This window comes from Nelumbo lutea, chromosome 2 (assembly GCF_056320005.1).
Source record: "Nelumbo lutea isolate HS-2025 chromosome 2, American lotus-T2T, whole genome shotgun sequence".
In the NCBI taxonomy this organism is placed as follows: Eukaryota; Viridiplantae; Streptophyta; class Magnoliopsida; order Proteales; family Nelumbonaceae; genus Nelumbo; species Nelumbo lutea.
Window position 1 is genome coordinate 64,117,071 of NC_142685.1, and position 17,611 is coordinate 64,134,681.

At 37.4% G+C, this 17,611-nt stretch overlaps 1 protein-coding gene across 2 annotated transcripts; it reads right to left on the reverse strand.

Moving 5' to 3' along the window:
- Positions 1-7,509: 7,509 nt before the first annotated feature.
- Positions 7,510-15,140, reverse strand: LOC148871192 (transcription factor TGA9-like). 2 transcript variants are annotated; one of them, XM_088968142.1, is made up of 13 exons: positions 14,898-15,136; positions 14,576-14,699; positions 14,295-14,386; positions 13,907-13,983; positions 13,428-13,649; positions 12,432-12,476; positions 12,181-12,240; positions 11,976-12,053; positions 11,803-11,860; positions 11,316-11,587; positions 10,603-10,842; positions 8,549-8,691; positions 7,510-7,859 (listed from the first exon to the last, which is right to left on the reverse strand). In XM_088968142.1, exons 2-13 carry the CDS (start codon positions 14,674-14,676, stop codon positions 7,772-7,774), a joined length of 1,476 nt encoding a protein of 491 aa, XP_088824268.1. In that variant the 5' UTR covers positions 14,677-14,699; positions 14,898-15,136; the 3' UTR covers positions 7,510-7,771. The 2 variants fall into 2 exon arrangements, with proteins under 2 accessions (XP_088824268.1, XP_088824269.1); XM_088968143.1 differs by lacking the exon at positions 14,576-14,699 and having other exon boundaries at positions 14,898-15,140.
- Between the last annotated feature and the right edge of the window lie 2,471 nt (positions 15,141-17,611).

Below are 17,611 nucleotides of genomic sequence, written 5' to 3' on the forward strand. Positions count from 1 at the left end.
GAAGTCCACGACACTGCCACATCATGTCCTCATTGGCAACAATAAGCTACAATTTGAGAAAATGCCAAATTTGGCGTTGCTCCAAACCATGCTTTCTCGATTCCAAGGTATGGCTTGGAGCACCATTTTTTTATGGAAAAACAGTTTCAAACAAACAAGCATTTCTTGGGGCATCGTTTTTTTTTGACATAGCATTGATGTGTCACCGTTTTTTGGAGCAACGACATTGATGCCAAACAGATGTTTAGTTTCATGACAGACGAGCTATTATTCTATAGCTTGTCAATGGCACTATTAAGGCGGAGACAACAGTTAGAAATTGGTTTGTACTGACGGTTGGTAAAGGAATATCACTAAGGTGGTAGCTTTGCACTTAAAAGGGTCTTCAGTTAAAGCCACAATATTGGATTGTTAGGAATGCGGGTGCACTTGTCGTTGGAGCATGGTGGCATAGCATTGACATTTCATCGGATGACATTCTCATCACATCAAGGTAAAACATTCACAGTGACAACAACACATCACACAGGCGAGTGCATATTCGACAACATCATTGGTAAAAGTTTCCATCATACATGCATATTGTGGTCAGATCCTTGAGGCAAAAAATATTGGAGCCCCCCAGAGCGAAGAGATAGCCCAAACCAACGAGGTGAAGTGTAGCTTCGAGGGCCAAAAGAGCATAAGCCATGCCTAGGTTTGAGTATCTTGAACACAGTGAGGTGAAGTCTGCAAGCTAGTATGGTGAAAGGGTTTCCCAGGACACTACGAAAACAATAGGAGAAAACCTATCAAATCGTGTTTGGTAGCACCACCGAAAAGCTACCAAGAAGATGGTTGAGCCTTGGGGTAAAGAGAACACGAGGCGAACCTCCGTGAAGCATTACACACATATCTTCAAGAGCTATACACACATTCAGAGGGCATAGCCATTGCACGGTTTGAGTAACTTGAACACAATTGGTGAAGTCTAAGTAGGCCAGCATGGTGAAATGGTTCTAACCCCTTACATGGATACCAACATAAGCGAGACCTGGGCTAACCAGGCGGCCCTAAACTAGAGCACACATGGATGACTCGGGACACAAATGCCCATTGACAAAAAAGTTGTTAAGACAACGACGGATTAAGTGGGGGAGCCTATCACAACCTAACACAGGCTTAGCCTTACCCACGCTTGGTAGGTTTACGTTTAGTGGCACTATCATAAATATCGCTAGTATGATTTTTTGGAAAAGTGATGTTTCCTATTGGTAGACCTCCAGAAGCTTAACGTACTCTTTGAGAAGGGGTGGTCGACCTCCTTAGGTGCTTGACCTTGGCACTCTATAGACCAACATTCCTTTGCGAGGTGGCCCTGGTTAATGGCTAGCATGGCTACTAGGGTTCCTCATAGTCACATACACACTTATGGGGACAATGCATGGACTGACATTGCGCAACACACATGAAAGGGAGGCTTTCCTTGTGGGTCTAGCCCAAGCATGTCCCTACACCTTGCTAGCCCCATGTCTGAGCTAATCGAGTTACCCCGTTGCTCAAAACGCACGAGTGTGTTCTCAAGCCCAATAGATGCCTCACATTGTTAGCACAACAAGTGCCTCACACCATCGACACATAGTTGCCTCTCATCATGGCATTCCCCCTTTGACACATAAGAGGCGCCTCCCATGGATTAACAAGAGCCATAGAGAGCATAGGCCATGGGCTGCGAGGTCATGATCTAGTACCATTAACCTTGGTGGAACCATTCATCGGGCTGACACATGTTCATTTCAACAAATCAGGCTTGTTCTGGTTGTATACGACCTGGACACTGCACGGGTTTCTTCTTTTGCAGACCTAACCCCGTGAAACTAAAGCTATATTTGATTGCAATGCAAATACATTTGCACTGATGCAAAACCATGACAGTGCAAATGATTTGAGTGTAAATTTTGACTTATTTTTTGTTTTAAATTTTAGCTTATTTTATTTGATTGTAGTACAACTGAAGTACATTAAGACATGAAGCAGAAGAAAGTAAAATCTAAAACAAAACTAAACAAGAATTTGCATTTTTTATATTTGCACTCCCATGCATTTGTAATAATGCAAGTAAATTTTCACTGCCACCAAACACAGCCTAATGTAGTAACTATAACAGTACAGATACTGATGTGTCATGTCTTTACTTCTTGATTGGACTTTATAGCGCTCATATTACACGTTTTGTTAGTAGCAGATCCTGAATGGTAAAGAGTTGTGGTGCTGCCATTACTCCCAAACCAACTCGATTTAGTCTGATGTGAAATTTGGTTTTGATCTGTGAATTGACCTGGCTCACAAAGGAGTTTTTATTCTTTATTTTTAAGAAATTGCAGTGAAATTTCAGAATTAGTTTAAAAAACAACTGTTCTCTTTTCTTATTATTCTCTCTTTTTCTTATATTTTTCGGTAATTTATTTCTTGATCTAATTAAAGGGTAATTCTTTCTATGTAAATCTACTTCCAGCATCTATAAAATCAGAACGAAATATCTAAATTTTCAAAATTCAGTTCATCTTGTTCCAACTATATGGGGTCACCCTTTGCTTTGTGCGCAACATAATAAAATATTGGGCGCGGAGCCTGGCCCTTGAACAGGTCTAGCAGAGATGAAATTTTGAGGATTTAGATGAATTTCAATTTTTCCCATAGGCCACATTTGTTTGAGGTGGAAAATTGAACCAAGGTAAATTTTACACTCGCGTTTGATTTTACGCATGTTTGGAAAGAACAATTTTATACCATAAATTAGTGTAAAATTCATTTTTTAATTTTTTTACACCGCGATAATCGACATAAAATATACATCGAAATTAAGGATGTAAAACTAAAACTCACCTGACTTCTATCGTACTCCTCACCCTAATGTTTTCTTCCTCTCTGTTTTAACCATCATTTTTTCTCTCATTGGTGCCGATGCATCTCCGTCAAACATCCAGTATGAGATTTTGGCACCGGCAAAGCTCTTATCGGCACCGGCGATTTTGTCAACTGGGTGGAAGTCCTCTTCACCACTGACCCTTCAACCTTCCCAATAACAGAAACCCTCTTCGTCCCCATCAACGAAGCCCTCTCTCGCTTCTCGACTTCTACACACGAATGAAATTGGCCTGAACCAGATGCTGCAACTTGTTGCAGCGGTAGATATGAACCCAGGTTGGCAGTGACAGATTTGCAACTTTCTCTTCTCTTTCTCTCTTCTTCTTCTTCTTCCCCCTTTTTTTCTTTCTCTGTTTTGTCACCGCCACTGCAACCAGTTGCAGTGGCAGATCTGAACCCACCTCCGACCTTTTTCTCTCCATTTATCTCTCTTTCGTTCTCTTTCTCTTTTCTCCTCTTTTTTCTTTTTCTTCTTCTTCTTCTTCTTCTTCTTCTTCTTCTTCTTCTTCCTTTGTTTCCCTCCTCCTCTGTTCTATTTTTTGGAATCGTTGAAATCACTATATCATCTTCTCCTTCGAGACGAACGCAGAACGACAATCCTTCCTCTTTCTTCACTTTGATCTTCGCCTCCCTGAAACCATCACATAAAATCTGTTCCCTCTGCTGTAGCAGTGACCAAGTGAAACTTCTCCTGATAGCACGATCCCCTTTCGCAGCAACGAACTCAGACCTATATTCGATTAAAACCAGCGGTGGCGCGACAATGCTCTCAGCACTCCCTATTCTGTGTCAACTATAGTATCTCCCATCTCAGGTTTCATCTTCAACCTATTCTATGTTGACACTCTAGTTGAACGCAATGCAGCAGTACCATCTTTATCTACTGTGTCGATTACAATAGCTCCCATCTTACAGAATTTACACCTTGACAATCAAATATGATTGGTGTAAATTTTCAAAATCTACTAATCCCAATTTTCATCGACAACTAAACTGATTTATATTTCCCATCGATGTAAAACTGAATTTACACCTAAAACAAATACAAACATAGCATTTTTCGCATAAAATCGCCATTCTCAGATTTGAAGCCGTGTTCTCATGTTCGCCAGCCCGAGATTATTTTACAGTTGGGCTTAAATTAATTTGTGAGCCCATGAAAAGTCTAATTGTCCAAGTATGGATTATGGATCAATGATGAAAATGGAATAGAGGGCGGAATTGGCTGTGTGGAATACAGAAATTAGAGGAATTTAGGCTGTGTTTGGTTTGAAGGAAAAAGTAGGGAAAAGCCTTGTAAAGGTTTTTCTATCTTTCCCTATCTTTTTCCTTCAAACTTTTTTTCATAAGGCCCAATTTGGTAGGAGTAGAAATCATGGTTTTTAAAAATGAACCGGTGACTGAATCAGTCAGGGGTCTGGTTATCGGTTTGAACGGTCTGATTGTTTGATCCAAACGGCCAGCCCATTCTGACAAAAAAATATTAAAAAGAAATTAAAAAATTAGAGAACAGTCAAAACCGTTCGAACGGTTAATCGATCGGTTCAACGGTTTACTGACCAAAATCAATGGTTTTAAGGAAAAAAACGGTTTTGGAGAAAAACGAAACCGGTCAGGTGACCAGTTCCCAGTTTTTCCGGTCCGATTTTAAAAACAATGATACAAATACAAATATATACTATGTAAATACATATAAAATAATACAAAATACAATATTCTCCACTCTACTATTTGTACTCCTTCCAAACTGAACCTGCTCATTGGTTTTGTTCACTTTTGCAAATACATACAATTGCATGGTGGGTGAGTCCTGATTTTCATAAATTAAACACGTGGCACCTTAGGAAGGCATCGATCTCATTGCTGTTGTCGTGGGTGCCCTCACTATTGCATGCCTCAATTGAAAAAAAATAAAAGAAAAAAAATATCAGTCTCAAGAATTGAACAACAAACCCCCTTTATCATGACTACTCTTTTTATAAATCAATAAATGCATTGGCGTTGATTAAGAGTCTTATCTCTCTAATCTACATTTATTAAATGGTAACGATTCCTTCTCTATTTATATGCAAATTGTAATTCTTTTCCTTATGTTTCCAAGTTAGCAATTAAAGAAAGAAAATTTTCAGAATCTTTTTCTCCTTTCTATCCCGATTTTCCTCGTCCTTTCTTATTTGATTAATATCCTTAGTAACCACTCTATCAATTAATTGAGAACAACCAGCACTCCCCAACCACCTTTTTTTTTTGGGTGTTTTGTTCCTATATTTTTTTATTATATCTGCTTTGTTTTTGGACCAGTTTTTTATTCAAAGACTCGTGAGGAGAACACAATACAGCATCCATCACTCTTATTTGTTCTTGCATGGTGAAAATATCAACTAAAAAACAAAAAAGAAAAACAGCATCAACCCTCTTATATATAATATTATTTATATTTTAAAATTTTTTATTATTTTAAGTAAATTTATTTTTCAAAAAATACTGTTAATTAAAAAATTTTGAGGATTCAGCTACAAGGAATCCGACTCCATTAGGGATCAGAGATGGAGGACAACTTTTAAATTTGGCGGAGATCAGAGTCGGATAGGGAATATGATTCTTGCCCGAACTCTCTCCTATTACCATTCCTAGTAAAGTGGGCAGCTGTGGGCTGGGTTTAGGTTAGTGTTTTTAAAACCAGAATGGCTGGAAAACCAAGAATCGATCACCTGACCAGTTCCGTTTCACCCCATAACCACTTTTTGGCCAAAAATCATTAATTTAGTTAGCGAACTGCTAACCTAGGCAGTTGAACCGTCTACCCAAACAATGGTTTTTGATTATTTCTTTTGTTTTTTATTTTTTTTAATTTAGTTAACAAACTGCTAACCCGGGCAACCATTCCCTCTCTAGTTCGATTTTATAAACCTTGGTTTGGGTTTTGAGCCCATGGGCCAGTATGGCACAATACGATAAAGTGGGCCATTCTGGCACGGTCCCCAGCCCAACACAGCATGACAATCCACATATATATCTATCTACCAAATGTGGGGTGGCTTTGTTAATATGTTAGCTGGTTCACTCAGCCCAACACGACATGACACAATCCACACACACACATATATATATACTAGATGTGGGGTGGCTTTTCCAGTATAGACGTGGATTTGATTCTTACGACGGTTATTAGTGGAGTGTGTATACATAACAGTTTTTATTTTCAATTTATATAATTTTAATTTAACTTTATTATAATTTTTAAATTACATATATAAACAATTATGTATATCAAATTCATATAGAATAGAATTCTAGGATTTATTTTATCAATTTATTTTCTATTTGGTTACTTTATTTTCACTTTTTCATTATTTTTGTTTTCATATTTTCAATGAAAAATTGTATACCAACGACCTGGCCCAAACCGGCATGAACCTTCCTATGCCCTTGCCATGGGCCATACCAAGCTTCCCTTTTGAGGGGTTTCGGGCCAGGTAGGCACAACCCACCTAGGCTCACATTTTGACCTGACATAGCCCACTACAATATGACCACGAACCACATTACACATCTAAATAGGGGTGCAAATGAATCTGATCATGATAAGATCCGATCCTATTTGGTCAAATTCGGATCACCCCTTATTCAAATCTTCAGATCGGATCGGACGATAGGATCCGATCAGAAATTGGACGGAATTCAAATCACCCTCTATCTGATCCGATTAAGCACTTATTGATATTTGGGAAATAAGCCCAAATTAAGTACTTATTTAAGCCCAACTTTCTAGCTTTTTTAAAGTGCTTATACAATAAGCACTTATTCAATTTTTTCTTCTAAAATTACCCCTAATTTAATTTTAAAATACCGCTTATAAATTTACCATAGTTGAATTTTATAAAATTATTTTTATGAAAGCACTTTTACAAAAAGCACTTTTATAAAAGTACTTTTATGAAAACACTTTTACGAAAGTATGTTTATGAAAGCACTTTTAAAAAATTACTTTTACAAAAGCACTTTCATGAAGCACTTTTACGAGCGTAGTTTTACGAAAGCACTTACGGAAGTACTTTTACAAAAGCACTTCAACAAAAGTAATTTTATGAAAGCACTTTTATGAAATCACTTTTACGAAAATACTTTCATGAAAGCACTTTTATAAAAGTAATTTTATGAAAGCACTTTTACGAATGCAGTTTTATGAAAGTACTTTTATGAAAGTGCTTTTATGAAAGTACTTTTACGAAAGCATTTTATGAAAGTACTTTTACGAAAGCATTTTATGAAAGTACTTTTACGAAAGTACTTTTGTAAAAATGCTTTCATAAAAGTACTTTCTTAAAAATACTTTTATAAAAGTGCTTTTGTAAAAATGCTTTCAAAAGGTATATTTTGAAAATTTAAAAGAAAATAAAGGACAAAATAGTTACAAATGCTTATTTAAGTGCTTATCAGAGAAAAAGACTACCAAAGGTTCAATATAAAATAAAAAATAAGCACTTAAAAAAATTGGGTGCCAAATGCAAATAAGTGTTTATTTGAATAAGCTCTTATTTTTATCTTAAGCACTCCCAAACATGGTCTTAGTGTATTGATGGGTTTGAGAACCAATACATATGGTAGACTAAGCACAGATAATTTTCAATACTTCTGATCTTTGGTATTGTGCATATCAATATTTTAAACCTTGCCTTCTGTGATTAATTAGAAGCTGAAGGCGCATGAAATTGATATACATTTATGTAACAGCATATTGATATGAAACCATTACAAGAAAAGAAGTAAAGAGAAAAGAAAAAGAAGAAGCTCTTCTTCAATGGCTAGGGAGCAGCAAACAGGAGACTTGCCGCAATTGTCTCTCGTAAACTCTAGAATTCAATCAGAAGGTTGAAAAAGGGTTATGGCAGGGAGGAACCATTTGTATCTCCATTGTTGTCTGGCTTGAATTGTCGTCGCTGATCCAGTTCCTATTTCAAAAGCAATTGAAATTGTGTTAGTTTAATACATATCAGTAACAAAAGAAATGCCTTAATTATGTGGCTAAGGCTTCTTTTAATAGCAAAAGAAGATAAGTCTTAAGGAATGCCTAATGCAGCATAAGTAATATAATAAAGATCCTAAATTAACAAAGTGGTTTACATATATTTATCATATATTTTCACCTAATTAAAATTTCAAGATGTTGGTTAAACCCTGATGATATTGGTGACCAATTATGTAATATTCATCAATTCATAAAGTGTTTTGATTGGTCAAAACTCTTTAATATCAGATCTTTTCGGTATCATTGCTGTGATTTAGTTGTAGCATTTTCCTGTGACCTCAATAAGACATACACGATAGTGGTTTGTTTATTATTTGATCACTTGTGTCCTGTTTTGCAGAATAAGTGATCTCAACAAACCATGAAATTAAGGCTTAGTTTGGATAAGCTTTTGGCAGTGAAAAACAAAATTGTGCCAAAAAGTATTTTGAACATTCTTCAATATTTGCTTTTAAGAACAGAATTATATAAGGTGATAACACTTTTAAGTCCAAAATACAAAGCATAAAATCGAGGCTTTATGCTTTTGAACTTTAAAAGCACAAATCCCCAAGCTTATCCAAACAAAACCTACAATAGGGCAAAATAATAGTATTAGAAATTAGATCATACTCTCGAGGCCGAGATGTCCACAGGGAACTGAGAGCTCTTAATCGGACGTAATACTCCCCAATGGCCAGAAAACATCGTGCCGCTTGTCGAATGGTTAATATCCGTCGCATTTGATGAAGAGTTTGCTGTCTCAAATTATCAGCCTACAATTAAAAAAAAATCTTAAAACCAGCATCTACCAAGACAAAGAAATAATCAATACGAATCTACACAGATGAAGACATATTTGTTAATTTATTATTGGATCAGACCCACTGATCCATCATCAATATATATTGAAATGGGTCCACAAACCCTAAATAAAAATTTCAAAAGGGTTGAAACCAAGGAAGCTTTCTTTGTTTGTGGGGCTTGGACTCTTCCAATTATGAAAAAAGAATAATAAGAATGCTTAATTTTTGTTCATTTATTTATTGGGTTATTAAATTTAATAATCATGTCCAATTTTGTTCTCAATAATATTTTAATTTTGTTGATGGGTATGGTTAGGGTTTCTGCATCCTAAGGTGCTAAGATGAGATGGGCGCAAACCCCCTGATCCTTCAACAAATACTGAAAGAGATCGGATTAAATGAATTTGATTGCTGTTTTATGAGCTGTGAGGCCAATCATTTTGTTTCAAACCAGCTATAAAGGCAGATGAGAGATTGAGTGGTCTGGACCACATACACTTTACAGATACCTGTCCTAGATCAAAATGATTGATCTCTAAAACAGCTATCAAGTTCATCTAATTAGCTTTCTGATCATGTTGAAATGGGTCATCACTAGAAGATGAAATGGGCACAAACCCTAAATATAGGTAAAAATTTCAAAAGGGTTGAAACCCATGAAGTTGTCCCTATTTGTGAGGCTTGGATTATTCTAATGATGGATAAAGGAATAAGAAATGTTCATATTCTATTCATTTATTATTGTTCTATTTAATTTAATAATCATGTCCAATTTAGCTCTCAAAAATATTTTAATCTTGCTGATGGGTATGGTTAGGGTTTCCACATCACAAGGTGCTATGTGGAATGGTCCCTTGATACCTTTACAACCTCACATTACATCATGACCTAGCCATAGACATTTGGGGAGAGACCTCTTCCCTTACGAAATTTCTGTGGCTTTTGTCTAGACAATGACATCTAATTGCTTCTAAAGAAGGGAAAAAAATAAATTAGTATTTGACTTTCTCAACTAAGATTACCCTTCTGCCCATTCATCTATGACCTTGTCATGAAGAAGGGCGGGGCCCAGAAGGATGATGTGGCAGATCCCCCACTGTCCATGGAACAAGGCAACACTTAACGTGACCTTTGATCGATTGCTTGATAACTTAAGGCTGGGAGGAGGGCATTTTGGTCATTTAACTAAGATAACTACCTTCCAAAAGAACTTTACTGGCTGTTTATGCATTAGATGTGGTGCCGCATCGTGATTGGCTCTCCAGGAATAGGGAATAGTTTTACACTTTTTACTTCCATGAGGAGTTCTGAAATATTGAAGTCTAATCTCTAAAGGGTTGACCACAAGTACTTGTCCACCCTACACGCAAACTCCCCTGAAAACGTCACACTTTTCTTTTGCCACATGGCAAGATGTTATTGGCCTAAAAGTTCCGTCAGATTAGGAGAGAATGATTCGTGAGGTAAAAGTATGACGACCTTGTTTGGCTTCGCTTGATGAATAATGATGAACCACCCCATCTAAGTATTATTGGCTGTTCTCTTGGCCTGTTGATTAGGTCGTTTAAAACAAACAAAGTCCATTATTGCCTCTCACCCTTCCTTTCCTTCTTTCTTCCTTTGTATAAGTCTTATCTCAATCAATCTCCATCCTCAGAGAGAGAGAGAGAGAGAGAGAGAGATCACTTCAACTGTAAGCTAGAATTCTGGCCGGAATCTGGCACCTACTTCATGATATGAAGCTACGTTTGCCTCAGTACTTTCTAGAAGAACGTCGGAAGTTCTACTTCCCACCATTGCTGAAGCTTGAAAGACCAGGAGTAGGAGGGTTTGAATTGCAAATAACCGTTCTGTTTGTGTTTGGAGAGTCTGGTTAATTACCTGTCGAACGAAGCCTTCGAGGTTGGATAGCTTGCTCAGTGCCATGGCCATCTGATCCATGTAGTTCCCGACGTGGGTCCCCTCGCTAAGCGACCCACTGGCGACGGTGTCGGCGAGAGACTGCTGGAGCTGCTCTAGACCTTGAGAGAGAGCCTCCTCCGCCTGCTGCGAGGATTGCTGGAGGCTGCATATGCCCATGAATTGCTGCTCCGTCAATGTGTCTAACTGGGGCAATAGTATCTGATCATTAAAAGACAGAAGAAAAATCTCAGTCTGGGAAAACAGTACAGACTAGACTTCAGAGGAGAAAATAGAAGAAAAGAACGTAAACAAGCGACGAACCATGCAGCGCAAGATAAAAAAACTTTTTGGCATTTTGAAAAGTGTAGGGGTAGTTTGGTCATTTAAATGTCAACTGATTCGTGAAATGATGGTATAACTGTAATTAGGACGTCATTGGAGGACCAAAAAAAGGTTCAGTCAGTTTCTTTCAGTCAGGGTTTGAAACTTTGAATGTCTCCTCAAACCTTCTCGGGCAAGAGTTAGACCCTGAGCTGAAACCTGAAAAATTGCTCTTCCATTTTCAAGAAACTACCAATGAACCCCTCGTAAGTCCTGGGCACATAATGGAGGCATGACCGGTTCAAAACATGCAAAAAGACTTGAATACCCTCCATATATTAAGAAAAAAGAAAACTGTACAGGTTTTGCACCTTGATGAGTTCAGACGGCCGGAATCCACCCATCCAGAGGAAACAGCGTTCGGCCGGAGCTGCCCACATTCCGGTGACAAGGTGAAAGACGTCGGATTTTGCGGCGATCCCCTTCAGCCGGAAGATTTCGTCGTAGTGTGCGAGATACCCGTCTAATATTATTCGGAGGTCGCCGTCCGACAGACGTGCCTGGAGAGCTGTCCGGAGCTCCGACATGTGCCTCTGATCGTCCTCTAACCATCTCGCGTACTCCATGTCGAACATCGCAGCTCCTGCATGAAAACAACGCAGAATTTTTGATCTTCAGAGTTCAGACTGAACAAATTGCTGTATATTTTTACCCTTCAGAGGAAGAGAAGACTGAAGGGGTAGTTTAGTCATTTCGAAGATTGCCAGAAATAATCTAGTAATCTCTGATTTCACGTAAATATCACATCAAGGAAGGATATTATTGTAATTCTATGAGCCGGAAGATGGAAGAACTCACCTGAGCTGATACTCCCACTCCCACCTGCTGCACCACCGGCTCCTGATAAGAAGAGACCCTAATCACCATCAAATTCAACAGAAAAAAAAAAGAAACATTGAATTAGTAATTTCTGTGCAAATTTATAAAATAATATTATTAATCTAATTAAAATAACGGGAAATTGTTAGAACCTGAGATCTCGCTCGTTGAAGCTCCTGCTCTAACTGAGTAAGCTTTATTCTACTAGTCTCTAGCTGCTGTACATAAGCCTGCCAAGAAAAAATATTTGAAGATAAAAAAAGGAAAATGGGCATCTGATTTTTTATTTCTTTTTTCTTGAAGTCAACCTGAATTAATGTTTTCCGGCAACAAAGCGATCGTCTGAATCTGACCCACCTTCTTCCTAAGTCGACTCTTCCTTGCTGCCTCTCTATTCTGTGCCAAACGTCTTAGAGTCTGAAACAACAACCGAAAATTCAAAAAAAAAAAAAAAACACAGAGGTTGATAATATCAGCTTAAAAGTCTGAGATTGAAAGAGTTAAAGAGTGTGGTTGAATTCAACACAACGTAAGAGAACCAAAGAGAGTTTATTCATTTATTTATTTGCTTTTTCTTCTAAATCTATCTCTGACTTCGTTTTCATGACCTTTGCATCGAGTGTTTTCTCTGAAGCCGAACCAGCACCCCTTCTCTGCAACATTTTAAAAAAGAGAAATAAATTGTATTATTTAACAATAGTCAATCAAAGCTTAAAAAAGAGCTTTTGGGGGCAATTTCTAGGCAGGTTTTTCGTCTCAGGAGAAAATGGAGAGTTTAGACTGAGGACTCCTTGTGGCTACTAAATACTAGCTATTAAGAGATCTACAGTATACAGCAGTTACTGCTATGGTGCAAGTTTACTTGTTTAGAAGATCGAAACTCAGAAATTTGATTTTCAGAAGATGGGTTTTAAGACTTTAAAATGTCCAAGAGAATTGAAGAGAAAATAGTACACTAATGTTTCATGCATGTAAATTTCAAGATTTTCTTTTCAGAAATTTGGATGCAACCATACTTTTTTTGGGGCGAGGGGAGGTGCAAATGGGTATGAGAATATCTGGGAAGCTAGGGATAATTGCAGAAACACATTTTCTTTTGGTATAGCTCCAGATCTTGAGAGTTGAGACAACAAACAGTTAAAGAATAGCATTTGCCAAAAAAAATAAACTTCATAAAGATTCTGGCTTTTCCGGGGTTATGAGGATCTTTGCTATCCTTCACTAGGCTGAAGTTTCTTCCTTCCTTGCTTTTTCTCGGAATGTGTGATTCAAGCTTTTAAGATGGAGACATGGATCTAACAATCCAAAACATACAGAAAGTTATAAGGCATTATTTTGAAGAATAACTTATGGAACAGTGATGGCTTTGGAACTTGTTTTTTAAGATGTCAGGTTTTTATCAGAAAACCAACCGTAAAGCTGGTTTGCTGGACAAGTCTGGCTTTGATTGATTCTCTCAGGGTTGTTGGGATTTGTGTCCTTTTATGTGCACAGGTAAAATCAAGCCTATAACAGTAGGTCGTAGCTCAAATGACACCTTTTCCTGAGCTTTGGGATTTGGTGAGAGAAGAAGAGATTGTTAGAGAGCTGTAGCAGTGAATAACCTTTTCTGATGGTTTGGCTTGTTGAATTGGTGATGCCCCTGTTTTTGAAGTGTCATTTGCCATCTCTATTTGGTGATGTTGCTGCAGCGGTTTCTGGTCAATGGCCTGATTTGATGCCTTTTCACTGAGGGGAGATTCAGGCTCCAACTGAGAATCGGTTTGGAAGGAAAAAGTATTCTGAGCAGACCCTGAATCAGTACTATCCCCTGATCTCGAACTACCCTGGATTAGAAGAATAAGATAATCAATTGGGTATTTGAAAATCATCAAAAAGAATCATCAGAGTCACCTTACAAATATAAAATTCCCACAGGCATATCAGAGCCCAGATTAGAAATAAAATTAAAGAAGTAAAGGATGTTCTCAGAATCACATTGTAGGAAAAAATGACAGAGATATCTTGCAGTTTTTGTGATTGCCATCGAGGTTGATGAAAACAGACGTAGGAAAAGAAAATAGTCAAAGGGGGAAGAAACTACTCTTGGAGTTTGCTGGAATCTCATTGGCCACGAGGGGAACATTTCCAGAGTAGCAGCTGGCCTGGCTGGTAAAAAAGCTGCAAGAATCACAAAAGCAGAATCCTTGAGCATCATCAAATAAAGACTCCCAAATCTTCAAGCCATATCAAAGGCGAAAATTGATTCCCTTTTCTGCAGTTAAGAGTCAGTAAATCAGGCTAAGAAGTTAGGTTTCCATGTATGACGCTTTATGCCATTGAAGTTTTCTGCCTGAGAATGATTACTATGTTGGAAAAGGCAAGCCACCCTGCGGCTTCTATAGACTAATTCAAACCTCTCTCTCTCTCTCTCTGAGTTGGGTTATGCTTAGCAAACATCACAAAAAGGTAAAAATAATAGAGAGACCTACTTCTTTTGGCTTCGTCGTTTCTGTTCTTAACTCCTTGGAGCACAATTGCCTCTTCCAACTCTCCCAAATCAAAAGCAGATTCCTGTTGATTACTGAACATAGAAACCCATAACTCATGTAAGAGAAGACTGTTTTTTCTCAAAAATAAAGTGTTTGTAACAAGAGAGCAAGGAACGAGTAAAGGAAGAAAACCTATTGAAGGATACTTGGAAATTATGATTTTTAAACCATATAATAAAGGAGAAGATAGAGGAGGTCAATAAAAGGATTGAAAAAAATACATGTAATTGGTGACGGGATGGCTGATGCCATGAAAGACAGGGTAGTTTGAAGATCCAGAATCTGCAGACAGACCATTTTCTCCAACTCTATGACTCGCCATGCAAAACCTTCTTCTTAAACCATCTTACAGAGAAAAAAATAATAATAATAGAGAACTGATTTAGATAAAGATAAGAGAAAAATATCAAAGCTCCAGCGGTTTATCATCAATTTGACTTTGAAAATCTTTAGGCAAATCATCTTCAAAGGTAGAACAAATGCAAAAGAAGGGTGTTTTAAGGGAGGAAATAGAGATGCAGAATCAATATTAATTTCTCCTACCATTTGTGTAGCTCAGATTTCTTCAAGACCTCGGAGCAACTCCTCTTGTAGAGCACAGCTGAACTGAAAAGAGCACACCAGAGAAAACAGAAGATTACAACTTTCTTTTCGAGTTTGGCTGACGAGGATTATTCCAGTTTTTATTTTTTGTGCACCACTCTTATCTTGCACTCTCTCTCTCTCTCTCTCTCTCTCCTGTGTATGTGTGAAGAAGCCTTATTCTGTTGGGTTGCTTTATCACCCTCTGAAGTAAATATCATGATCAGATTTAAACTCTTTCATGGTATAGAAGATCTTGTCCTTTCAGACTGGTCTCAACTCTCAAGCTAGCGTGCGGTTGTTTGAAAAGAAAAAAAAAAGAAGTAAAAAATATTATAATAAACAATAAAATAAGAAGTAGGGTCTTTTATCAGGAAACCACCAGAATCACTGATTCCTACTCCACTCTCCCTAACCGGCTATACTTTCTTATTGGCTCTTATATGGGGTCCTCAGAAGTTTAAGTATTCTCATGGAAGAAAATTAAATTAATAAATAATTCAACATTTAATGTGAGATGATACAAGGTTTTCCTTGATTCCTTCTATAAAAAAGGAAAAAGAAAAGGAAGAAAAAGGAAAGAAAAGGAAATTGATCTTTCATACTTCATAAAGGATGAGTTTTACTTTGACAACTCAGGGCCTTTGAGGAAACAATTTTTTTTATGTTGTTTTTTTTTTTTTTTAATTTTGGTTTATAGCCTCTCAAGTCTCAACCGAAACATTAGTACAATCATGCACAAGCAAAACCACTCAATCCTGCCATTGAGATGGGTTTGTTCGGTATTATCCCTTTTGTTGATGGGTCAGCATCCATTCCTTGTCAATACCTAAAACCATGCCCCAAAATGATTCCATTCCTTAACTAGAAATTTGTTTCAAGGGACCCTTGTGCACAGGTCCAAGGCTACATGGATTTTCCCAGTTTGTTTTACATTGGGTCCTATTCCTACATTAGGTATGGGGTATATGTTATGGATATCCAAGACTATGTTTTTTTAAGGAGAAAACCCTACAAATTGCCTAGAGGGAGAAAGAAACCATTAAATTTTATTAGATTCCTACTGTTGCTGGTTGTGGATTTCCAAATCTTATTTGTGGGGAGACCCTTTTAATTAATCTCTCTTTTCCTCTCTAGCTTTAGGGCATGGACCCATGGCCTCTCTCTCACTGGGAGGTTGGTACAAGTATTTTATGCTGAATTCATCAACAACCCTTTGTAGGTGATGGACCCTCCACCAATTATTCCCTAGAGATCAATGATTGGCTAACAAAAAAACAGAGAAGGAGAAAGTTCATTTCAAATGGAGAACTATTCAGGGATTAGGTAAGCCTATATATATTTGAGCTGACCACTAATTAGTTGCATATTTTACATATTCTTAGTATGGAAGGCTCTCTTAGATTAAGGATTCTATAAATATTTCATTCTCTTAAAACCCAACTAGTTTAATTCAGGGTTCCACAAGTAGGGAAAGGTGGTCGTTGATTTACCAGGAGCAAATCTAATATATCTCTGGCATTATTGTTTATGTCTTGGGATTGTTAGACTAGATTCACCCAATTTCTTGCTTCTTGAGAAAAACATGGAAACAGAAGCATACCATCTTATGGATGAATTATATTATATTGGATTATACTATAGCAACTTGTTTTCCTTTCTAATTTTGATTTCAAGCACCAAAATTCTTTATTGTCCCCGGAGATGTTGGCATTTTCTCCACAGAAGACATTTTAAATTGTAAAGAATCTTGGCCCCTTGACCTCTCACTGTTGTGAAAGATCACGCTTCAATTAAAATAAAACGACTTGTAGGGAGGGACCCAATTCATATAGTGACTCCATGACTAACTCAAACCAGAACTCCAAATGTTGGTAACTTTTAGCCATGATTCCTTCCCTCATTGATCATCAGATTTCAGATAAAGCTCCTTCATGCATGCTAGTTCTTTCCTTTCTCAGGTAGTGCTGAGTACTAGTGCCAAGTTATTGTTTTTTTTTTTTTTTTCAACTTTTACTCCTGCCATGGATATAGCTACTTCTAAGGTGCAATTTATAAGCTTGTCTCCCAAATTTGTCATCTGGGATGTTAAAAAATTGCATGGGAAAAGAAGGCATTATTCTGAAGTTTGGGTCTTCTGTCAGTTTGGTGATCATATAAAATAGTTTGTTAATTAATATACCTTTTTTTCGGTAAGCCGTTTGTTAATATACTTGAAAAGACCTACAAGCTACCCTAGTTTAGAAAACTTATAGTTTTATAATAGATGATACTATATTAGCTTTTTTGTAATTCTTCAACCAGTTCCTTTGAGAGAAAAATGATCTATTACTCCCAAACGTCACAAGAGTAGGGTGGATATTTTTTCCTATATTTTTTTTTCTTCATGGAGTTACACAACGATGGTAGTCATCCCCATCCCTTTAACCCCCAACCTTGGTGGTAGCAGGTTTTGATCCCAAGTCTCTACTACAATGAGTGATCCTACCAACCAAGCCACCATAAGTTGGTAGAGTATAGGGTGGGATTTGAGAACACTGAAACGGCTGAGAAACATTGCTTTTTAGAGGGAAGGTGGAATTTGTATCAATAGTAAGGATGTATTTTGTTAGAGCTAGCCGAATAAGGGTAGATTAGTCATTTTATTTCTGTTAAGTTATGTGCTTATGTGTCAG

Excerpts from the sequence above, each read along its gene's own strand:
- LOC148871192 (XM_088968142.1), bottom strand. The coding sequence starts at position 14,676 with ATGGCGAGTCATAGAGTTGGAGAAAATGGTCTGTCTGCAGATTCTGGA. Across the intron at positions 12,477-13,427 it reads AAGCCAAACCATCAGAAAAG|AGAAGGGGTGCTGGTTCGGC; the intron begins GTTATTCACTGC and ends AAAATGTTGCAG. Across the intron at positions 12,054-12,180 it reads AGAGTCGACTTAGGAAGAAG|GCTTATGTACAGCAGCTAGA; the intron begins GTGGGTCAGATT and ends TTTTCTTGGCAG.